This window comes from Pyrus communis, chromosome 2 (assembly GCF_963583255.1).
Source record: "Pyrus communis chromosome 2, drPyrComm1.1, whole genome shotgun sequence".
Lineage (NCBI taxonomy): Eukaryota > Viridiplantae > Streptophyta > Magnoliopsida > Rosales > Rosaceae > Pyrus > Pyrus communis.
In genome coordinates, this window is record NC_084804.1 from 11,480,296 (window position 1) to 11,506,072 (window position 25,777).

The 25,777-nt window shown below is 36.7% G+C and overlaps 2 protein-coding genes across 2 annotated transcripts; one reads left to right on the forward strand and one right to left on the reverse strand.

The window, feature by feature from the left end:
• Window positions 1–17,117: 17,117 nt before the first annotated feature.
• On the forward strand, window positions 17,118–20,763 carry LOC137727079 (long-chain-alcohol oxidase FAO2-like). Its single transcript, XM_068466018.1, has 3 exons — window positions 17,118–17,348; window positions 17,669–17,941; window positions 18,957–20,763. The coding sequence occupies exons 1-3, from the start codon at window positions 17,118–17,120 to the stop codon at window positions 20,700–20,702; spliced, it is 2,250 nt and encodes a 749-aa protein (XP_068322119.1). The 3' UTR covers window positions 20,703–20,763.
• Window positions 20,764–21,110: 347 nt separating this feature from the next.
• On the reverse strand, window positions 21,111–25,397 carry LOC137725373 (succinate--CoA ligase [ADP-forming] subunit beta, mitochondrial-like). Its single transcript, XM_068464033.1, has 12 exons — window positions 25,176–25,397; window positions 24,679–24,789; window positions 24,401–24,512; window positions 24,053–24,117; window positions 23,727–23,804; window positions 23,517–23,591; window positions 23,239–23,391; window positions 23,006–23,140; window positions 22,277–22,441; window positions 21,831–21,953; window positions 21,516–21,587; window positions 21,111–21,414 (listed from the first exon to the last, which is right to left on the reverse strand). The coding sequence occupies exons 1-12, from the start codon at window positions 25,275–25,277 to the stop codon at window positions 21,337–21,339; spliced, it is 1,269 nt and encodes a 422-aa protein (XP_068320134.1). The 5' UTR covers window positions 25,278–25,397; the 3' UTR covers window positions 21,111–21,336.
• Window positions 25,398–25,777: the final 380 nt, after the last annotated feature.

Sequence of the window (25,777 nt, forward strand, 5' to 3'; positions counted from 1 at the left end):
ACAAGATGAAATTAATTCAAAAATCAAAATGTTATCAATAAACCCACCTCCAATAATTAAACCTTATCGTCACGCAATAATTTTTTTACGTTCTGTTTTGGCTAAAATCCTAAGACGTTATCAACGAGAGAAATAAGCTCTTTTTGACGGATAGATAATAATTTTGAAGTTTTAAATCTTTCAAATAAAATATGAATTAATTTATGTTAATTTTTTATTTGATTTCAATTCTTTTTGTTTAGGCTTTAGTAGCAGTTGTATACTGCCTGCAAATAAGCTTGAAATCAAGGATAATAAAGGTGGATGATGTATTTCTTGGTATTTTGTTTCTCTGCCACCACATGTTCTAGGTTTTTCAAAGATCCATATATATGGCTAATCATCTTTTTTTAGTGATAGTGTCCCAATAAATATATGTCAGAACCAAACATTTTTGTTAAGAGGAAATAGCCATAACTCGAGCATAAAATTGAAATTAAGGATTATTGAAGTCAATAATTGAACTGGGTAATTATACTTGGTAAAATATCGTCGAAACAATAAACTTGTCCGGAGCACGAGGTGCGAAAGAAACCCACACGATACCTAAACTTTTGCAAATTAAAAAATATTTTGAATACCTCAACGCTTGGGTTGGTTCGGTGAAGAAACAGAGCAACGAGAAATATGCAGCAAAAGAAGGATTAAGCGTGAGACAAATATGTAAGATGTATTGTTCTCTTTACGTCTTGAATGAGTTGTAGAATACTCATTTTATGTTTTTATTTACTCAATGGGTGTAAAGATAAACTTACTTAATTGGGTTTATGAGGGTAGTGTAGATAGTAAATTTGGGTTCAAGGAGATATTGATGGTTGAATTAAAATTAATATGGGTGTAGAGAGTAAGTTGGGTGTAGAAATATGTTGTATGAGTTCAATTAAAATTTCCCTAAGTTAAAAAGTACTAGAACATATTAAAAATATGGAGAACAAACATATAGTAAGTATTCATCTAAGTATCCAACAAACCCTTTTCAATGTATCGAAAAAATAAAGTACAAAATAAAAGTTGTCTATTTTCTATCTAAGAGAGAGTTGCGAAATAGACGGGAGCCTAGGCCAGTCTAGGTGCCTTTCTTGTTTTTTAAACGCTTAGGAATTAATTATGACAGTGGTTAACTGCCTAGCGCCGTCTAAACGCGAACTTTTAGGACACTGCCTATATTTCCTTCTTCAAGATCTAAATTGTGGTTATCAAAACAACTGAAATTTGTTGATGTGCTTTAATAAAAGTGCTTTTAAAAAAGCACTTATCACCAGAAATGTTTACTATTAGAAGTAATCCATAATATTTTATCAAAAAAAAATAAAATAAATCCATAATAAAGATCTGGTAAATGTTAGTACGGAGGTAATGTTCACCGGCAGAATCATACATAATGGGGCCGCCATGTCTACTATTTAATTAGATGTCGATAGAAGAGAGATAAAAAAGGCTGGAATTGGCAGTGATGTGTCATGAATATTAGGACATCAATTAATTTTGATAGTGATTCGGTGTCTACACACCATTCATGGTTCCAACGTAATTGGAATGGTCACACGGGACCAGTAGAGGATAGGAGGACAACCATGTCATACGTTGCATTTACTTGTTGGTCCATTTAGAAGGCAAGATATGATGCGGTTTTTAACTCATGGCAACCCTCCCCGTTGCGAACTGTGCTTGCCACAGCTTGCTTGAGGGTTAGTGGTGTGCGGGTTCAATTGAGTCCACGCATCCGTGTCAATACCCCTTGGTCTCCTCCTGGATAAGGTGTAATTAAGGTTAATGTGGATGCTAGTTGGAAACGGGTGGATGGGTACTACCATTTTGGTGTTGTGATGCGGGATTCAGCCTCTTGCTGCTTGGCGGTGTGTAGGAAGAAGATCCATGCATCAAGTGTTTTGGCTGCGGAGGTGAGGGGTCTTTTGGAGGGATGTGTGATGGCGAGACAGTGGGGCTTCCATAGTATTGTGGTGGAATATGACTCCAAGGAGATAACATCATGGCTAAATGGATGCATTGACCATGGATCTTAAGAGGTCTTTTCGGTGTTGTGTGATATTCGTGGGGTTGGCGAGGTCTTCAGTTCGTGTGTTTGGTCTTGGGTGCAAAGATCAGCCAATGAAGCGATGGATTATGTAACGTTACATGTTGGTGTGGAGATGAGCGACTTAGTCTAGGTTCAACGACCCCCATCTTCATTTGTCCATATTCTAAACAAAGATGGGCTACCATGCCCTCCAAGCTAGCTTTTGTTAACTGGGTCTAGGGTGACACGTGTACTCCTCCATGTTGTAGTTTATTTCCTTTATTCTCTGCTTTCATGTCTGATGTTGTTAGCCCTATGTGGCTTTCTGTACTCTCTTTGGCTTAGGCCCTGGTTAATGATATTTCCGGTTTCCAAAAAAAATAATAATAATAAAAATATTTGACAGTAATTCATTTGTAATTGATATGCTTTTTACCCACCTCATTAGTTATTGACAAGCCTCCCTTTTATTCAACTCTATGTAGTGACTAATGTTAATTTTATTTGTAGCGGATAGCTCTCGTTAGATCATTGTTTTAGCCCATTTTGGACGTTCGTGATTACTATAAGCTTTTTAGGTGCATTCGTCGATATTAGCTGCACAAAATGAGGTTAGCAAATGACTATTAGCCTTTCACGGATATGCATTTTACCCACGTCTTTAGCCAAGGATAAGTCCGCCTTTTATCCAATGTATTATGAACAACTAATGTTAATGAGTACTGTTAATTTTTCTCGTAGTAAATAGCTCTCAGTACTCTTAAACAAGAGCTGAAACCCTAAAATATCTATGCTGGCAATTAATAAAAGATGTTAAATAATCAAGTAGGAGTAGTGGAGTATGCTTCATGGATGGGAGGTTTTGAACCGTAAGAGCTTTTTCAAATTAAGAACTCTGTTGGAAAACGTAGAGCTGGAGTCAAAATTGCTAACCACCTACACAGATCGTAGGTCCCCAAAGACTGCAGTTGTGGGGTGCATAATGCGCCGGGAGGCAGATTGTCTGTCCTTCTGTTACCGTGTCCTTCCCATCCCTTTTTATTTGTACGATCACGGTTAAATCACGTCTATGTTTTATATTAATTTTTAATAGAGATAATAAGATAAAAAGTAATAGGAATATAAAATGTTGACGTGATTTAACCGTGACTGCACAAATAGAAGGGGATGTGAACAACACGGTAACAGAAGGGCAGACTATCTGCCTCCGATGCGCCATGCATCCTCATGGTCCTATTGAATGGACAGTTGTGAGAAAGAGAGAGAGAGAGAGAGAGAGAGAGAGAGAGAGAGAGAGATAGAGAGAGAACCATGACCGCACAAATAGAAGGGGATGTGAACAACACGGTAACAGAAGGGCAGATTATCTGCCTCCGATGCGCCATGCATCCTCATGGTCCTATTGAATGGACAGTTGAGAGAGAGAGAGAGAGCATAACCTTTTAAATGCCATAGATTTAAGTTTGGAAGATGATTTTTTTTTTTAGAAAAAAAATGAAAAAGGTTTGAAAACTTTGAGTTTTAATCAAAATGACAAAAATGTGTTGTAAATGAATAGTACCATGAGTGCCTTTTTAGAGTAAAAATCTCATTTTCGTTAGAAGTGAATAGTATCGGGAGTATTTTGTTAAAACTCCCTCTCTTTTTTTTCGATTCCAATGGGTAGGAAGGAAAAAAATAGTACTCCAACTTATTTATGGAAAGAAAATTTATCTTGGAATTATGTATCACAAGTCTTTCATATTAGGCCGGAGAAAATGAGTGTAATATAAATATATTGAACTCAATACTCATATAGAATCATTCTTATAGAGAGTTGGAAAGTTTGAGTTTGATACCAATATATTGAACTCATATGCAATATATTAAATTCAGAGTGTTATATCAACATATTAAACTCACACTAGTGTAATAATAGTGTTATAGAATCAAACCCATGTTGCAAGATTCTTATATATAGGTATCACACTCACTTAAATTAAACAGCCTATTGGTTAACAATGTCAATTTGCATGTTTGAAAAACTTGTCAAGTGTTGTAAAATTGGTGGTATGTGGGCTGTGGAATATAAAGTAAATGAGACGCAATATTTACGTGATTCGGCAAGTCTGCCTACGTCCTTGGAATAGTAGCAGTACTTTCTCTCATTATCTAAAATAATAGAAGTATGAAGATAACTCTCACTATGTCTCTTCTGTCTCTTTGATATTGAATTGTGTATATGCAATGAACGAATGAACCTCATTTTATAAAGGTTTTCATCCAACGAAATAATGTAGCAACACTATTCACTTTACAAAATTTCTTTAAATACATAGTGCATAAATAATAATTCATCTTATTTTTCTTCAGATGAATAGTAAAGAACTATTCATGTGGGCCATCCACATACGACATTACAACACTCTTCCTTGAATGGTCATATGTCAATTTCGGTTGCTTCGTTAAATCCTTGATCTTTTTTTCATGCTCCCCATGAAGTGTATCTCCTCTTGATTTCGAATTCGTCAATATGATTTATTACTAAGTTGATATAATCTGATACCATGCATGATAGTTAAAGTGTTTGCTTCTGAATGTGGTTCACATGTGCTCCAAATTTTAATGGGCCGCAAGTATTAGTCAAACACATTTATGACTAGCTTCATCGAGAAATGTATTTCTCAAAGATATGAAGATGCAGCAAAGGATCCTTGCTTCCTTGATCGTTGCAGAATCAATCTATTTCCATATGTAAATATCAATTATTTCTGAGGGCGATTTGTATGCAAGCTAGAGAGGTATTCAAATTTTTCTTGCCCAATAAGACCATGGCTATTAGTAAGTTCTTTGAAATAGAACAAGCACATGCCCATAATTTTCTGGAGATATCAATAAATAAACTTTATTTCATCGCAATACCCATTTGTTGGTATTATGCTCCATAGGAAGTGTAACATCTGATTTAGTGTATTGTGCTAAATACGGTAAGGCACATACTTTACTAAGATATGGTACTTCTGGACCAAATATCAATGCATCATTTCCCTCACAATGATGAATGATCTTTCTTAGTGTCTAAATATTAAGGATAAAGTACAAAAAGCTACCTCAACTATTGGTGTCACGACACTTTCATACCTCATCTTTTAAAATTGACAATGTCATATCTCATCTTACGAATTTGTGCCAATGTTATACCTTCCGTTAGCTTGGCGTGAATTTCTCAGTTAAATGCTGACGTGGCTTGATTCAGGGCCCACTTTTTATTAAAAATTAATAAAATATTATTAAAAACTAAAAAAATCATTTAATATTTTTTAAATATTAAAATAATAAAGAAAAGTAAAAAAAAAAAAAAAAAACACCAAACCTTTCGTCCCTTTCCCCCCTCCCCATCTACCTGCTGCAACCCAGAAAACAAAAGAAGAAGAAAAAAAAAAAAAAAAAAACAAAACAAAACAAAACTTCATCCCTTCTCCCCTCCCCCTGCGTCTTTCTCTCTTCTCCCCCATCTCCCTCCCCCCACCCCCTCTTCTCCCCTACCTGCAACCTAGAAAAAAAAAAATTTCCCAGTTCATCTTCCCCTCGCATCCACCATCCGCACCCACCCCTCGCAGAATCAGCCTGGCGAACAGGATCTGGGTTTTTTTTTCTTCTTCTTCTTCCTCCTCCTTCTTTTTCTTTCTGGGTTGCAGGGGGTTGGATTTGTTTTTTTTTTTTGGGGGGGGGGGGGGGGTTAGGATGAATTGGGTTGGGTTTTTTTTCTTCTTCTTCTTCTTCTTCTTCCCGGGGGGGGGGGGGGGGGGTTGATGGGTTTTCAAATTTTATTTTATTTTATTTTTTCGTTGAAGATTAAAAGCAGGGAAAAAATGAAGATGGGGAGAGGGGGTAGAAGGGACGAAAGGTTTTGATTTTTGTTTGTTTGTTTGTTTTTTTTTTTTTTTTTAGTTTTTTTAATATTTTATTAATTTTTTTAATAGAAAGTGGGGTCTGGATCAAACCACGTCAGTATTTAACTGACAAATTAACAGTAGGCTAACGAAAGGTACAACATTGACACAAATTTGTAAGATGAGGTATGACATTGTTAATTTTAAAAATGATGTATGAAAGTGTCGTGACATTAATAGTTGATGTAGTTTTTTGTACTTTACCCAAATATTAAATAACCACTTCAGTGTTCAACTCATGATTTTCAATCCGTATGGTTTTTTATTACCATAAACATCATGGATAAGATTTGCGCTGGCATATTATTCGATCTGCAACTCAAGGCACTGTTCCTTTCAACACTTTATAATCTTTCTATACTCTTCAGGAGTCCCAATTTAATATCAACTCTTGCAAGAGATTTAGTATGTTGCAACAATATCATAATGATAGTAGTCACTAAGGCAATTTATACCATTTATTGATATTAAGTACATAATTTATGTTATACTCTTCCAAGGCTTTCTTCAAGCAAATTGAATCCTTCAGGGATTTTCTACACTTCATGACACATTCTCCTTTGAAATTTATATAGAGCAACTTGTTTTCATTCCATGTATACTTGAGGGATTTACTTATGGAGAAATGCTTCAGGCATCTCATAAAGTTTCGTGTAATATATAATTTTTCATTTAAATGAACAAGTTTCACAATAGGAAACCATGTTTACAGGAGTATATCACAATTTTAGGTTTCAACTAAGAACCTTGTGTCATGTCATGTAATTGTAGCTCACTGTATTAAAAATGGTCATATGTAACCTTTTGGGTTCAACATCATTTGACAATTTGTACTGTAGGTCTATTTTTTCATGTTCTTAATAAATTGTAATGGAATTACCTTTCTCCATTTTGGCCAATAGTTTTGCCTTTTGTCGACGAAGAAAAGAACGTGGCTCAATATCAACATAGCTTATTGATGAATTTAGTAGCTGCTGTAAAACCAAAATTAACATTAGTAATCATCAATTCGTGATCCCATAAATCTCACGTGCATGCGCATGAATATTTATAAGCATTTCATTACTTTGGATATTCTCGCCTCTTCAAGGGCTTTACATTGTCTCTTCTAGGACAATCATCTCTGATTAGATGAGTTGCTTAAGAATTTGGATCATAACCTCCTCTAGAGTGTTATAGAGCTTAGATTTTGAATCTCCACTTCTAGGGAGTTGAATCATTGGAACCTACACATCGATCATGCTTCAAGCATGAGATATATTAAAATTTCCATGTCCATGGAGTATCCCTTTTGGAACTTGAATCCATGTGGCGACTGTCATGCTTTGGGCATGCAACAGTTAAGTAGTGCCATGTCTATAGATAGTCTAACCGAGACTTCAATCCGTGCGGCATCTTTGTGACTTGTAATCAATTAGTAATTTTCAAATTTTGGATTACCTTTTTGTGCATCATGTGAATGATATAAACTGGTAGTGTTTGCTAGGGCTGTGGGTATGATTCCCATCATTGAACTTTGGTCTTCCATTAACTCAGTCAGCCATCAATCTTCTCCCTTTGGACTTTTATGGGCTCATCGTTGATCATTCTGCTTTAGTCTCTTGCACAGTAAAAGTGGTGCGCAACCTTTGCCCTTGGATGGTCAATCACTTCTTGGTAACTCATCCATGCTTGGCAACTTTAGTGTAAAGAGCCAACATCAAAAACTGTTCTTTGACATTGGTGACTTGAACCCGGCTCCAACAACAGTTGAAGATGACTACTTGAGAGCAATGCAAGGTAAGCAACCAGGTAAAGGTTCCAAGGAATCAGTTCTAGACCAGAAGTTTGATTTTAGGTTCCGACTGATTGCTTTCTTTCTTCTTGTCTTGCAAGTAAAAGCAAGGACAAAGAAAAAAAAAAAGGAAAAAAACCATGATATGAGATACTTTTGCTCTCAATCCTAATGATATAAGATACTTTTTTCTCTTGAAGGAAAATAGTAGAAAGATTTGATGCTGATGTAAACCTTTTCGATCAAAAGGGATTTCTTGCTGAGGAAATTAGTTTGGCATTTTGAGGGACTTGGTTAAATAGGTATTCTCAGAGAGGAGGAAGACTGAGTATTTTGTGAAGCTTGGTTGAAGATGCATTCTCTGCAAAGAAGAACAGTTAGACATTTTTGGAGGTGTGCCTTGCCATGGAGAACGAAGGTCGACATATATAAGGATTTCCCAATAGCAGGTAGTGATGCGGTTGTGACCTTGTCACCCATACTTGTCGGTAACAGTGGTGTAGTTGGAATAGTGAAATTTACGTGTTTTAACTTTGCCAGAGACATTTCGACAGAGTTTTTCTTGATATCTAGAAAGCTGAGATTACGTCTGAGAAATGTTGACAAACTTTATTCAGGAAAATCCGGCTTTTAAAATTCGGAGAGCGGTGTTTCTTTGTTTTTTGAACAAGTGGTTGTGTTGCCTCTCTTTTTATAAGGGTATTTATTGTACCTGAAATGCACACGTTGAAAATTGCCCGCTTGTGAAAATTGTTTCTGTTGTATTTCTGAGATTTCACTCTATCCAACCCTTTTTCTTTCATCATTTCTAAAAATGGCTTACCTATCTAACCATTGTCTAGATTTGAGTCTTGAGGGAGATGCACACGTCTCGCTTCAGGATAAATATATGGCGCTCATCTTTCTTATCTTCTAATGGTCCTCTTATGATTAAGACTCTGTGATGAGGGATGATATAACGATACTTGCTCGAACTCGCCAAGTCGAAACATTAATGGTTGAGGTAGCAAATCTTAAACAAGAGATCAAAAGGCTCAAGCACGAGAATAAAAGGTTGCACAAACTTGCAAATATTTACTCGACGAGCATGAAAAGAAAGCTCAACCAGCTGCAGGAATCCGGAAGTCAGATTCAAAGTGATCACCAGAGGTTCGTGGCTAGATTCCAAAGGCAACTGGCGCCTTCCCCTTCTAGTGTTTTGCCAAGTACTGGGGTGTCACGTAATCAATCTCCAATGCCTCCCCTTTCTAGGGTACTACCAAGTACTGAGGCTTCACATAAGCAACCTTTGTGAAGGTTCCCCCATTTGTTTGTTTGTAGTTGTAACTCATGTGTATGCACGTGTATGTATAAAAAAAAATTCTCCCATTTGATTTTATACATGTCTGAAAGCTTCTACTTTAGCTTGTTATATATAGGACCCATGAAAACTTCTGATTCCATAATTAATTAATGAAGGGACAATGGAAACTTCTGGTTCCATGAATAAGATTCAATGAGCCTTTAAGTATAGATGTTTTCTAATATCCTATGCTTCCACATGAATTCTCGAGCATTATGAATTCATGAAAGTATCTCTTGTGTAAGATGTCAATGGTCACAAAATTGGGTTTTGCTAAGTTCGCTATTTTCTTATTCCCAAAAGGAAGAAATTCAGGTATGATAGAAATTGCTCCTAATTAACTCGTACCACATATAACATATGTCTACACAAAATGTTAAAACTTCAAGTTCTTAACATTATTCATATATTAAACTTCAGGTCAAAATATTATTCATATGCACTCGTAATTTATTCTCAATATCGACATCATTATAACCTTTAGGTTCATATTTTTGGAATTCATGCCCATACTTAATTTGTACATGGATTAAGGAACTTATGGTCCTCATTTACATGAATCAAGAAACTTCTTACCCTCATTTAATAGTTTGTGGACTGAGGCGCTTATGGTTGTCACTTTAATTTAGATGAGTGATTGCTGCTCTCTCAGTTGATTCAAAAATTTTAGGTTTTGATTTTGATCAAGGAACTTCAGGTCCGATCTTTTTATATAATGAGGATCAAGAAACTTCAGGTTCTAATCTGATCAAGGAACTTCAGGTCCTTGTTATACTCACCATAACAAAATGTAGCACAGTAAGTAAATTAAAGCAATAAGCGGTAATTCCAGCCATGTTAAATAAATAGCTTTATAGTAAATATCAAAACTTAAAGCAAAAGGTAATAATTTCACCAAAGCAAAAGGTAATAATTTCACCAACTGTAAATAAATTGCTTTAAATGAATAAAACTAATGATATGATTTTAAACCAATATCATTTACATAATATGCCAAAACAAAAAAGACAATGATTAAGTCTCCATCTTCTTCTCTTTTTTCCCCCTTCTTCTCACATGGTGCAATAAACCATTCCAAAAATCTAGCCCCATTTCCCCTTTTTTTTATCTTTCCCACGTGAATGATTGATCATTCACTTTTTTTATTTCTTTTTCTGTGCACAACCAGAACCACACTGATGAGTCCATATTTTACCATATATTTTACCCTAATTTTAGTATTAATTTATTAGTTATTTTGGTAGAATTTTGATACTTTGTTATATATTTTCAATATAGGACATTCGACTTCCTCTGGAGCAAAAAGTATTCAAACAGATGAATTTTGGAGTGATTCCAATTGGAGGATGTTCGTGAGTCTTTCAAGATGATTTTATCAAAATTCCAGATTTTTCTACTAAGCCGTTTGACCATAGCAATGAAATAAAGGCCCAGCGAGCAGCTTTCCCAGATTAATGTTTCTGAATATTTTGGGTATTTTGGAGGTCAATGTGGCATATTATAAGGAAGATTCCTTCTGAGGATTTGTAGGGGACATCTTCAGCTTTCAAAAGAGATCTTTTGGGACCAAATCGGAGTTGATTTGGTCAGTCAAAAGACTAATTCTCTGAGAACTCCGAATTTAGTTCAAATAGGAAACCTTTTATTTTTTGTTTTATCATTTAATTATGTTTCCTAGTTTTATTCTAAGACATTTTTAAGGTAGGGTTTTATTTTCTAGTAGTATAAATAAGACTTCTAGCCATTAGAAGAGGGGGGTACTTGGAGAATTTAGCTAGGCTTTGACGTTTTGTATTTTCAAGGTGTTTTCTATCATTTTTCTATTTCAATAAAATTCCTTGTGTTTTATGGTTGTTCGTAGCTAATTTTCGTTTGCTAGGGCGATGCCTTGAGCCTTAGCATGAATATGTAGTCTTTATTTAATTGCTTATGATATTATGCACGTTTATTTTGAATTATTAATCATTGTGTTTTAAACTGTCTATATATCTTAATGCTTAGCTACCATTAGGATGTTTAGATAAGTAATCGGATGCAATTTGGTCAGAATACCACCGGGGAGTTGAGTATTGCTTCTTGTGATTAATAGTTGTAATTTCATCTAGGATGAATACCACGTCTTAGGGGTTGCATGGTTTTTCAAAGGGTTTTCACAAAGCGTAATGAGTCATGCATGTTTATATTTGATCTGAATACCACAGACGGATTGCATGTTTGATATACGTTCTAGCTTGAATACCACGAGTAGAATATGCATTAAGAAAACCTAACCTTCAAAGTTGCATGGGTAATTCATAAGTAATTAGTAAAATTGCATAGGATTGTTAAGGAGATGGTGGAACCCTAGGCTTTTACAATTTGATTTTCAAAACCTTTTCCTTTGTTTTTTTTTTTTTTTTTTTTACTTTGCTAATTTCTTTAAGGGATCTTTTGATATAGGCGCTTCAGTTTTGAATTTTCTAGATCAAACATCCATGCCTTTTAGTTATTTGATTAAACTTTTTTTTGTCATAATTTTGGTGCTATATGCACATTATATTGTAACAAATTTCCTATAATCTAGCATTTTGATTACACTTTCCTCCGTTAGAGATAATTGCAAAAAAAAAAAGTTGGTTAGGTTCAATTTATTTTCACAATAATGCTACAATTTAGCAATAATTATCTACGATTTAAGATATTTTCTTTCCAAAATAGTTTAAAATATTTTTAAATCCCCCAAAATCAAACGTACCGAAATAAGTTTTTCTTTTAGTACGTTAAGAGAAATAAGATGAGAATAATATAAATGTACCAATACACAATGTGTACAAAATAAAACGTACCAAAATAAAAATAATTTACTAATATTAACAATATGTATCAAATAAACGTACTAATTAATGATTTTTGTAAATTCAAACGTACCCGCAGATAATATATACATAATGTATTGTACCTAATAATAATTCGTCAACAACTATTGTCACATCCCGGCCCGGGACGGATCACTTCCCGGGCCCGCTCCACCACCATAGCACGATATTGTCCGCTTTGGGCCCCGACCACGCCCTCACGGTTTTGTTTTTGGGAACTCACACGAGAACTTGCCGATGGGTCACCCATCCTGGGAACGCTCTCGCGCGCTACTCGCTTAACTTCGGAGTTTCTACGGAACCCGAAGCCAGTGAGCTCCCAAAAGGCCTCGTGCTAGGTAGGGATGGGAATATACATTTAAGGATCACTCCCCTGGGCAATGTGGGATGTCACAACTATACTTAAAAAAACAGCAAAAAAAATATAATTTCACAAAAAAATTGAAAAAATTACACGTAGCTTTTATGTTGATCACCATCTATTTGAAAAAGAAAAAACCATTTGGAAAAAAGAAATACTATTAAATGTTTGCATAAAAAAAAAAAAAAAAAAACTGTGATCGAAAAAACATATTTGGAATAAGAGAAAATATAGTTTAATTACTAATATCTTCACTAAATAAGAAAAAGTGCATCATGCAGATAAAAGAATAAATTTAAAAATTATTTTAATTTTAAAAAATAGATGTGACTATTAGTTAACGCACTTAAATCAAATTTTAAAAAGGCACGAATGTTTAATCTAAATGATATAAAAAAACTGTTAAAAATTCTAATTTTCCTTTTCTTTAATCAGTTTAATTAAATTCGTTTTTATTATATTTAAATTCAAAATCAACTTTTTCTAATCCTTGTTTTTAAATAATTAACTAAGAATTTGGTTTTGTACAAATTATTCAAACAATCCCTGCGGAAAACGACCTTACTTGAACCGTTTATACTACAACTACCTTGTTTTCTTGCAAGTATTTTGTGTGTTTTTATCCCTACTTTTGTAAGTGGTAAAAATCCTATCACACACCTCTTAGGCTCCCCATTTTTATTCTTTTTCTTTATTTAGGTATGGTAGTGGGCTTTAAGCCCTTTGGTCAGCAAAGGCAATCCCAAAATTGGGGCTCACTGCTGGGATACGGGAATTTGCCAGCGGAGCAAAACCAAAAAAAAATACCATTGTCGTTGTTGATCTCTTCACCAAAAAAAAAGGTGGTGATAACATTTCCGACGTTGGATATTAGACGAGGAGTCACAAAATTGGGGACGACAAAGATGTTGGCATGTACCAGAGGACTGCAACGCCATCAAAAGATGGCGGCCATAGGCATCAAGCAGCATAAAACTCAAAGCTAGAATTATTGTGAGTCCTTGAGATCCATCGAGAACGATGCGGTATGGATTTCCAAGTCTGATGAGATTCTTCTGGATCTTTAGAAACCATTTGTCAAATACGAATTTTCTCATTTCATGACGACTACAGGTCATTGTAAATTTCAATTCTCACTAGGATTCAGAGGGACACCTCTGGCGTGGTGGGAGAGACGAAAAATAGATAAAAAAATGGACATACCTAAGAACGATGTTATCTTGAACCATTGTTTCGGGTTTGGATTATGTGTAGTGTTTTGCACTTAAGCGAGAGTTTCTCGTGCTGAAAACGTGTAGTATGTGGGCTGTGAAATATAAAGTAAACGAGACACAATATTTACGAGGTTCAACAAGTGTGCCTACGTCCTCAGGCAGTAGCAGTACTTTCTCTCATTATCTAAAATAATAGAAGTACAAAGATAACTCTCACTATTTTTTCTTCTCTCTAGCCCAGCTCACTGGTAATTTCTCCCACATCTCTGTTCTTTACTTTTCTCTTCTCTGTCTTTGATATTGAATTGTGTATATGCAATGAACGAATGAACCTCATTTTATAGAGGTTTTCATTTGACGGAATAATGTAGCAACATTATTTACTCTACAAAATTTCTTCAAATAAATAGTGCATAAATAATAATTCTTCTAATTTTTTTACAGATAAATAGCAAAGAACTATTTATGTGGGTTATTGACACACCCCGATCGAGATCAGGGCATGCTGGCCGTCACGTGGAAGTGACGTAACCATGTGCACAGTGCGGAAGCTAATAAAATAATAATGTAAATAGTACGAATAAATTAAAACTAGTCTTACATAAAGTAATAACAACAAGTGCAAGCGTAAGTGTGACGCTAAGTTCAGGGCATAAAGCCTAAAGCAGTCTAGGAGAAAACTACGTAACAAAAGTACACCCGAATGTGGTCCTACACTGGTGATCGTCTGTCAGATATGCCGGGGAAATCCTCAGGGAAACCACTAAACGTGCTAGCCAACTAGAACCTGGAGGGGCGCAAAACAAAAGCAGTCTAGGAGAAAACTACGTAACAAAAGTACACCCGAATGTGGTCCTACACTGGTGATCGTCTGTCAGATATGCCGGGGAAATCCTCAGGGAAACCACTAAACGTGCTAGCCAACTAGAACCTGGAGGGGCGCAAAACAAAAGCGTGAGTGGGCAAAAACAAAGCTTTTCGAAAACCATTTAATAAATAAGTTCTAACCCCTCGCCGTAAAACCTGTATACTTCCCAGAAAATAGATATATATATATATATTTATAAGTCATGCTCGAGAATATGCTATGCCAAAACCTCAAAGTAAAATGCAAGTGCTCAGGTAATATCGCATCAATATCATATAATCTGTCAGCCGGAGTCACCTAACATGACATGTACAGCTGAATCTAAAGCTCAAATCTCAATCTTAGTAACTAGACCTGCACACGAGTCGGAACCACCTAAAGTGGTCTGTACGACAGGCTTGGGTGTAACATATATATACGCTCAAATGCTACGATCACGTGAAGGCTGGGCGAATAATCGCGGGTCACCTACGAGTCGGAACCACCTAAAGTGGTCTGTACGATAGGACTGTGCACCTAACTTGGATCCAAGCTGAGCGTGTGGTGCGGGAGGTGAACATCACGTGAAGGACTGTGCCCAACTCTGGGCGGGAGCACTAACACCGGGGTTGCAGGTTATGAGCTCTCTATGCATCTCAATTCGCTACTGAAAGTAAACATAAATTACACTTACCTGGCACTTACCTGTGCGTCCGCAGCACCAATACATACACATATATAAATGCAACTAATCATGCATAGCAACCGGCAATATAAATATGGCATGTAACGAATAAACGTTTTAAATCACTTTCTGGGAAAAATATAAGTATATAGGTATATACAAAAAACCAAAAGCCCACTCACTGGTATGTGGAAGGGTCGTAACCCCCTGCCCCGAGTGACCACGCTCGTCCTCAGGATAGGATTCACCTATATGCGAAACAACTATAAAAACGTTAATTTTAAAGCACATAACCAAACTTAAGAAATAACTTCTCATATAATGCTCAAATGGGGTGTATGAATACACCAACGTGATCTACTCAACCTCAGGATCATCCCCATATTTTTAAAATAATTTTTCACCGTCGCACGCGCCCCCACGCGCCGGCCACGCGCAGGCACGTGCTTGGCACGCTGACGGCGTCAGTTAACGCCGTCAGGAATATTCCGTTATCTTTAACGGATTCCGTCAACGGCGTTAGAAATATTCCGTCCAAACTGACGGAATATTCCGTCGTCTTCTCCGGCAGACGGCGCCGGAAAATCGGGAAATCTTTAAATCGTCATATCTTCTTCGTTTTTCAACCAAATTTCACAAAATTGGTACCAAAATGAAGCTTACAACGAGAGGAACAAGATCATACCACTTTCAAGTGCTAAAATCCATGAAATCTCGCCTGGAAAATACCCCCAACTCCGGCCAACCTCGAAACTCATGATCCCGACGTCCAAAACCTTCAAACGAACCACCCCGAGCCTCCTAAGGACCTCACCAAGCTTCCTACAAGCTTGAAATTCCCAAAAACATAAGAAATTACGTGTGAATGAACAGTACCCAAAATCGGGTATCCCGAGTTCGACGTGAAAACGAAGGTATCCTTACCTGAAATGGGTATGGTTAGACTCCAATGGACCTCACGAGCATGGATATGTACTTTGTTTCTTCGATCTGTGAAGATTTCATGGGTTTTGGGTGTGTGTCCGTACAAAGGATATGAGAAATGGGAAAGGAAAAGGCACGGGGGAGGTGCAAGGATAGGGAGAAAGGGTGAGGGGACTAGGGGAGTGTGTGTGTGGTCCACAACCAGCCACACCAACTCAAAACAACCACACAACGTAAAAATAACACTAGGGGCAAAATCGTCTTTTCACGTGTACGTTTTAAAATTTTCGGAACGGGCTGTTATAGTTATCTACATATGACATTACAACATCAAGATGATTCTTATTCTCAAATTTAAGAAAAGGGAAGGACGAGAGTCAAACTTTTTACGTAAATATTGAATTTTTAATATAATATACGATTTAGTTACAAATTTGGACAAGTATATTCTTGTCACACTGTATAATACATAAAATGAATTTGTTCATTGCTCGACAACTCAATCATTTTTTTTTCATAAAAAAAGGGACAATAAGTGGCAAACCACTGTTATTCACCCCACCCGTGTTCAAAGGAGGCTAGTTGGAAATTCACCCTACTCGTAACCACGATCAATCAGATTCACAACTTACAAAGTATCGAACTCATCACCTTCCTTTTTTTTTTTCCTTTAAGGAGTTGTTGTTCATACTTTTCTACTCAACCACTTGTCGTGGTTACTCAAATCTTTTTTTTTTTGCCAATTCGAGAGAGATTGCCTATCGTTAAATATGGTAACCTAACATTTTGCTTTACAATTAATATTCCTAACTATTTGATGAGTTTTTTTTATTTCTAGAATGGGTTTGAGTGTTTGATTAATTGATTTAAACGTAGTTTCCAATTTGTTCTAGAGAGTATCACAAATTCTTATTTGTTTGTTTCCACACGGCAAATACCATCTCTCTCTCTCTCTCTCTCTCTCTATATATATATATATATATATATATATGTATATGTATATATATGTATATGTATGAAGCCAAAGAGGCAGACACCCCTAAGAGGACAAGACTGAAAAAACACCGAAGTAATCTTATTATTGAGAGAGAGAGAGAGAGAGAGAGAGAGAGAGAGAGAAGAGAGATATGGAGGGGAGAGAGAGCTGTTGTCATCCATTGTTGAGAGGAGGAAGGAGGGAAAGCAAATTCAGCCATGGTTTCTCTTCAGCTCAAATGCAATCACTGGCTGCCATCTGTGAATCTCTTATACCTCCTCTCCCATTGGAGGAAATCCCAGATGACCACCAAGCCCTTCATTCCTCCTCCTCCGCCTCCTACCACACAGCTTCTGGCTCTCAGCCTCCCATCCCAGATGAGGTCATTTCCATATCTTGTTTCATTGTATTCTGTTAAAGTTCATTGGAAACCTTTTATCTCTTTTTGATTTGAAAAATATTCAATTTGTTATGTTTTATTATTTTCTTAGGTTAATCAGTAAACATTGTTTTGTAAGGAATAATTCTTTCTTTTATCTCTACATTAGAGTATGACGTGTATGCAAGAGTAACTCAGTCTCGTTAAAATCACAAAAAAAAAATAAATTATGCACACGTATCAAACCATGATTTCCTCTATAATTAGAAATACATAGCCTAAGTATTTTCCTTAATTAATTGGTTCAGTATTTGGTAAAACAGGTAGCAGAAATGATAGTGAAGAGAGCTCTACCAGAAGGGGTGGATGCAATGAGGCTATTTCTGAAGATGCTATCATTGAGATTGGGAACATTTTTGCTTTGTGGAAAAATTTGCTTTGACTGGAAATGGCCGTTCATTCACAAATTCTCTGAAATGTCATTGGACAAAAGAGAACAAGTCCTCAACAAATGGTCAAGGGGAAAGCTTGTCATCACAATCAGATTGATGTTTATGGTGGTCAAAATGTGCTGCTTCTACACCTTCTTCTCCAGGGTAATGTTCCATCTGAATATTTAGCACCGCAGCAAAAAAGATTTACTTATACTGAATACGACCCTGTGACAATATTTTGAATTAATAACAATGATGTGCGTGCGTGCGTTACTCAGTGGCTGAGCCACTTGAGGACCAAGAGAGGCCCGGGCCTATCCTGAAGTTTCTTTACTTTCTAGCTTCTGTTCGTGTGCTTTTTGTTGGATATTCTGCGTTCTTTGACTTGTGATTTTGTGATTTTACTCCCAACTAGCTTTATTATGTTTCTCTAATTGAAAAAAAAAAAAAGAGTGCTTTACAGTAGTACTGTTATGAAACCAAAGCCTTATATCAACTAGCCTTCCTTAGTTCACCATTTTTTATGATAGAGTGTTGTTGTGCAGTGAACCCCGCACATATAGAATAGAGGAGGAATATCTTGAAATACGATTTTCATAGCTGCAGTTTTGAGCCATGATTATTAACTTTTGCTCAACTTCAAGTAGGAACTAAGGTTCAGTGCTTATGATATAATTATCTCAATCTTTCTTTTTTTCTTGACTCCATTACTCTCTTTTGATTAAAACTTTTCATTCCACAACACAAAGTGAACCTTTTCTCCCATTAGTTATATTATTTTTTGTCCAATTTCTTTCATATGACTTAGAGGCCTCTTCTAGCTTCGATTTCTAGCTTCTCCACTGGCATTAGTAGTTTGTTATACCAGTGTCGTAGCCGGTGTAGGTAAGGCATGTCAGTTTTGACCTTTATCTTATGCCATTGTTTTTCTTTGATAAATAATTTAATTTAGATAAATTATGTTATCGGTTGCTTTCATCCCTTATGACTTTGAATAATGATAGGGCAAAGAAAAAGGACAATATTGTTAACTTCTATACTTTCATACTCACTTCGTTACTCCACTTCTGCTTCTTTAGTTGATGTACACTTTCAATTATTATATTGGTCCTTGTTTCATCTTTCACTCTTTTTCCATTAGAAATTGAAGTTTCCTCTTTTGGTGCTTGGTTTGCAGATTGATGAAAACTCAAGAAACCCAGCATGGAAAGCGATTGGATTTGAATTAGACAGGAAAGAAAAATTGATTAAAACCCCAAAGGAGAGACCTCTTGATAAGGGAATCATAGAAACCATGTATGAAAGCGATTCTACGCTAGTCCAATCTCTCACGAAGAAGGGCCTCGAAGTGGTGGACGATGCAGCAAACAACATCCACAGGATCAAATGTGATGTTGTCATTGTTGGTTCGGGTTGTGGTGGAGGAGTTGCAGCTGCAGTTCTTGCTCAATCTGGCCAAAAAGTGGTCGTTCTTGAGAAAGGGAACTATTTCGTGCCGAAAGATTACTCTTCTCTCGAAGGCCCTTCAATGAGTGAGCTATACGAATCTGGTGGAATTATGTCATCCGTAGATGCGATGGTAATGATTTTAGCCGGTTCAACAGTTGGAGGAGGCTCTGCGGTAAATTGGTCTGCATCTATCAGAACGCCAAATAATGTTCTTCGTGAGTGGTCTGTGGATCATAAGATTCCACTTTATGCAAGCGAGGATTACCAATCTGCCATGGATATTGTGTGTAAGAGGATCGGTGTCACAGAGAGTTGCACCAAAGAAAATTTCCAAAATCAAATTCTGCGAAAAGGGTGCGAAAATCTTGGATTGAAAGTTGAATCAGTTCCAAGGAACTCATCAGCAGATCATTACTGTGGTTTTTGCAATTATGGTTGTCCAACAGGGGACAAGAAGGGGACTGATTCGACTTGGCTAGTCGATGCTGTGGAATGTGGTGCGGTGATTTTAACTGGATGCAAAGCTGAGAAGTTTATACTCAAGAAGGACAATGATGGAGGTAGAAGAAAGCGATGCCTTGGGGTGCAAGCAACATCTTTGAGCAAGAACATAAAAAGGAAGCTGGAAATCGAGGCAAAAGTAACAATTTCAGCATGTGGGTCTCTCTTGACTCCTCCTCTAATGATCTCCAGTGGACTCAAGAATCGGAATATTGGCCGGAACCTCCACCTCCACCCTGTTCTGTTGTCTTGGGGATACTTTCCTCAACACGAATCGGAGTTCAAAGGAAAAAAATATGAGGGAGGGATCATCACTTCAATCCACAAAGTGGTTTCTGAGACCGCAAATGCACGTGCGATTATAGAGACTGCTATGCTAGGGCCAGCGTCATTTGCTACATTGTCTCCATGGATTTCAAGGCTTGACATGAAGGACAGGATGGAGAAGTATGCAAGAACAGCTAACCTGTTTGCATTGGTGAGAGACCACAGTTCGGGCGTGGTTAAGCGTGAGGGGAGGATCCACTACACATTAGACCAATTAGACAGAGAAAATATTCTAGAAGGGCTAAGGCAGGCTCTGAGGATCATGATTGCAGCAGGAGCTGTTGAAGTGGGGACATATCGAAACGACGGGCAGAGGATAAAATGCAAGGGGGTTAAGGAGGAGGACTTGGAGGAGTTTTTGGACACGGTTGTCACCTCCGCAGGGCCGAGCGCGAGGGAGGAGCTGTGGACAATTTACTCATCTGCTCATCAGATGGGGAGTTGCAGAATGGGGGCTACTGAGGAGGAAGGAGGAGTTGATGAAAATGGTGAGAGCTGGGAGGCAAAAGGGTTATTTGTTTGCGATGCAAGTTTGCTTCCGACTGCAGTTGGTGTGAATCCAATGATCACCGTTGAATCCACTGCTTATTGCATTGCCAAGAAGATTGCACAATCTTTGGACAAGCAAAAATATATATCTTGTTAGTAATTAAATTTTCTTCGTGTTGTGGTGCTTGTAAATTATAAACCATGAAAAATAATCTTGATATTGTCCCTGAACAATACAAAATCGAGCGAATTTTTATTTAATCTAAACTACAATGAGATATATTCGAACTAAGGTGCAGATGGAGAGCACGGCTCTGCCCAAAAATCGAGAGGGGTGTGTGAAAGATACAAACAAATGTGTGAACAACGGCACCTTTATAAGATAAAAAGGTGGCAATACAAGTGCTCTGTTAAAATAATTAGTGTTGAAAGAAATTTGCTAATGATCCAGTGAGTTCTTTTGAAAACGACAATTTTACTTTAAATTAATCTAAACTACGGGAAGAAGGATTAAAACCTGATGCATAGGAAAGTGCACAGACATAAACCGCAAAAAAGAAAAAACTTGAATAAATTTGTAGAAAGCTGGATTATTGAAATTTCCTTGTTGACAACAGATACAGCCTCAAAACTTCTCTTCAAACAATTTCAATTTTTTGCTCAAACTACGCAGATGGTGTTTTACGTAGTTTCAACTTTCATAACCCAAAAAAACACTAAACAGAGCACATCAGTGCCACCGCGAAAGTAAGAATCATATCGATATGTAACTAGAAAGAGAATCAAGGGATCTATTTCTTCAGCGCTTTGACAGCTTTATCAGCAGCATCATCCAAATCTTCTGCCGTAATCAGCGCCATTCCACTTTCCTGCATAGCCATTAACAGAGTAAGATTTCCATTTTATCTTGGATGATACCGACAGTTTTTAACTTTTTACTGATACCTCAGGATTAAGTTTCTAATGGTACCTTGAGAATCCTCTTTCCTTGCTCAACGTTGGTGCCTTCAAGACGAACAACCACCGGCACTTCTAGTTTAACCTTGAACATGGATGAACAAATGTTAATGCCTCAGAAAAACTAGGTTGAGGCCATATAATTACACGAAGCTGTTAAATTTAGAGTTTATGAGCTCAATTAACTAGAACAATTTCCACCCGTTCCCTAATGGGAAGGAAGCGCCAAATTGTATTTTCCCTCAGCAATTACTCAATCGCTTAAGCGTAATTCAAAATGATATTTCACTTTAGTGAAGGGAAAAAAACACAGAACAGTATTGCTAACCAGTTTAGCAGCATTGACAATTCCACTTGCAATCACATCACATTTCATTATTCCACCAAATATATTGACCAAAATGGCTTTCACCTTCTCATCAGAAGTCAATATCTTAAACGCCTCAACAACCTGTTTCACATAATCTAGAATTAGAGAAACAAAAGAAATCCAGGTTTCGTAAGGGCTTTAAGAAATTGCCATTTTATTCAACAGAAAAATGAACAAAAAATAATAATTATTTCAAACATGAGTTAGCACTCAGATGTGCACGTGGCACTTCACAATCTAGTGGACCATCTTAAATCCAAAGGCAAACTAAAGTTGGATATACAATAGATACAGATAAAAAATGAGAAAATAAAACTAGAAATGAAAAGATTTGATGACGACAGTGGGAAACAAAAGGTCCAACAAGCAGTTCAACAAATCCTATCGTATGACTACATCCTTACCTGGTTTTCAGAAGCATTTCCACCAACATCTAGAAAATTGGCGGGAGTTCCCCCGTGTAACTTAATGATATCCATTGTAGCCATAGCTAATCCTGCACCATTCACCATGCAACCAATCTCCCCATCTAAGCCAATATAATTCAGATCTGCTTTGGCAGCGGCCACCTGTCAAAAGGTAAAAGAGACCAGAGAAAAATAATTAAACAGAGGGTAAACTGTTGTACATGTATCAGAAAACCTACAACACCTAGACAAAGCATCTCCAACAAACAAGGTCATCGGTGGCATGTGGGCTTCATTATGATTTACGATATACTATATCCAGTAGACAATATGGGAACTTTATAATCCCTGTTAATGAGTCCCCACTTTCCTCCACACTTAATGGGGGTGGGAATCAGGAATACCTATTAAAAGCTGACCGGGTTTTAAGAGTGTACAAACCTACCCAACCCAGGTCATGATTAGAAACAGTAAATTCCATTTCAAATTTAGTAAAATGTGTGCAAGACTTTTTGTTAACAACACAAAAAATCCTCACTAAATTTTGAAACGGACATACTGCATATACATTATAAATATAGAACAAAAATGAATTATGCCGACAAAAATTGTATACTGAAGAAGATGGGATGATTAGTGGCAATGGAGAGCATAAGATGATAATACTAATCAGCTTAAAATGGGGTCAAACACAAGGATGACTATCCACTGAAAAGGACAACATACCTCTCGGGGATCCTCCTGCGATGGATCGCGAAGAGCAAATATCTCTTTCTGACGATAAGCAGCATTGTCGTCAAAGTTCAACTTGGCATCAGCAGCTACTAGTTGGTTATCAGCAGTTTCTGCAAGTGGATTGATCTGTCCAAAATCAAAGGTCAGACAAATGTGAAACAGAATAATTTGGAACTGGGAAGCTTACATAGTAACGTTACTAGAACCAAGAAGTTTATACTCACTTCCAGCAGTGTACAGTCAGTCTCACTGAATAGCTTATATAATTTCTTCACTTGATCGATTGAACAATTCCTATCAGCCCCTTTTGGAGCCAAACCATCAACAACCTTTGCAGCATCTTCATCTGTAATTCCGGTGAAAACATTGATAGGTACCTATCAACAACGTAACCAAAAAATAAAGATAAACAAGAAACTAGTTAAATAACTATATAGAAAAGGAAAGAGTAGTAAGGAAAGAGTAGTGCTACAGCATCAAAACTAAAGATGAGGATGGCTACCTTAATTATCTGATCGGGGAATTTCTCAGCAAGGTCTTCAATGCTGGTTCCACCCTTTGCACAAGCAATTATAAGCTGGAAAATGGGATAAAAATTAAGCATCTTTGGTTTAGAGAGCTCAACTTTGATGAAAACTTATGTTACCAAAGACAGAGTAATATATAATCAGAAATTTGCAGCAAACACAAATAACTGAGTTTGAAAATATACTGGGCCAGCAGATTTGCGATCCAGAATGATAGAAAAGTACATCTCATTGACAAGTGACAACTTTTGGCACAAATAAACCTGTACAAGCAGAAGAAAGAGACCAAAGCCTGAGTAAAAATGAAGTTATGATTTACTAGTTCAAGAAAGTTTGTCGCTTGGGACTTCTTAGCACCGAGCATCATTTCATATAAAGTAAAAGTGAAAATTTGGAATCCTCGGCCACAAAGATTCCAAATTTTAATAAAAGTGAAAGCTCAGAAACTATAATGCATGCATTGCTTTAAGCTAATATGAAAGGACAACATGAAACAAATTGCTATGCCAACCTTGCTGACAATTTTTCCCTGAGGACCTGTTTGCTTGGTAACAAGAATTTGCCCAAGCATCTTGCCTGCACAATTAGTATAAACAGAGATAAATAAGCATCACAAAATGTGAAAGCAGAACGGATTTACTAAACTGCAACTGCCTGAATCATATAGAACACTAACCGTACAGTAACACATCATGGATTTATTGTAAACTAACATGCATGCATTGCTTGAGGGCCAATCAGGAGTGCAAATGACATATGCTAGTTAATTGTACGAAAACCCAAGTAGATATTTTCAGTCCATAGCTAATGATAGAACCATGAAAATCCGATCATATTTAGCAATGATGGCTTTTAATACCAGCGATATCTTCAACTTGGTTAGTCGAGACAATGTGAACACCACCCTTGAGACCATTTTTAAACGTTCCCAAGCCTCTTCCACCAGCCAAGACTTGGCTTTTAACCACCAACTGCACCAAAATTGAAGTTAGCATCTCTCCTTTTAAGCCACTACGGTAGTTTTCGTAGAAAGTAAGATATAACGAGAAACAAATTTCAAACTTTCACATGTTTACCATTTGCAAGTTGGGGATTCATAAATCTGAATATGAAAAGACTATGTTCTCTGATGATTACCTCACTTTCCTTGGGAAATGCATCCTGAATTGCCTTTTTGACTTCATCAACGGAACCAGCTGCGACACCTTTGGGGACATTGACCCCGTATTTGCTCATCAAATCAGCCCCCTGATCTCAACCGAAAAAGAAAGGCATTCATCATCAAACTTCAAACAACATTCTCATACAAACACAGTCCAACCCAATTACTTGACTGATATGAACAACGGACATTCCGCATTAACACATACATCATATAAAACATAACACAATTTAAAGTTCTACTTTTTCATTGATCAGTACTGTTAGCTTTGCAAATTTATATGAACTAATCGAAATTAAACAAAAATATTTATTGAAACAAATGAATATTATCATAAAATCGAAAAAAAGTGTCCTTTTAAATTTTCCAGAATTTTTACGGAGGATTAAAACAGAAACAGATCGCAGACTGATAGATATGAGAGTTTGGTTGTGACTATAAGTGCGAGTGAAATATGCACACAGATAGAGACCTGATATTCGTGGATGTTGAGGCGGCGGAGCTGTTGCTGCTGCCATTTTCCGGCGACGGAGAGAGAGCGGGAGGTCAGCTGCTTCAGTAATCCTCTCACCATTGTTGCAAGCTCCCAAACCCTAAAACCCAAACAACAACTCCAGATAGATAGAGAGAGAGAGAGAGATTGCCGGACGCAGAGGCGAATGGGTCTGAGAATTGAGAACGCGAAAGGGATCCCTAGTGCTTTTTCTTCTTCTATTTTTTTTTTTTAATTAAAACAAAATCAAAATTGCTTTTGACCCGTTTTAGGCATTTTCTTTTTATGATTTTGTTGTTTTATTATTTTGCGATTTTGAGTTTTCTTTTTCTTCTTTTTTTTTTCATTCTTTTTATGAAAATTTTAAAAACTAGTCAAGTTTTGAAAAAGTGGTGGATTGTATGAGTATTTTTCTCCAACTTATTTCACTTACAGTTTAAATCAATTTTCTTTTTAGGCTGGAAGAATTGATTCGTTTTTAGATTCAAATCATGCACCAAGTTGCACATTGCGATTTGCCTAAATTTTAAATCACAATGGATAAAAATCGACATGCTTGAATCACTAGTGTTGTGATTTAA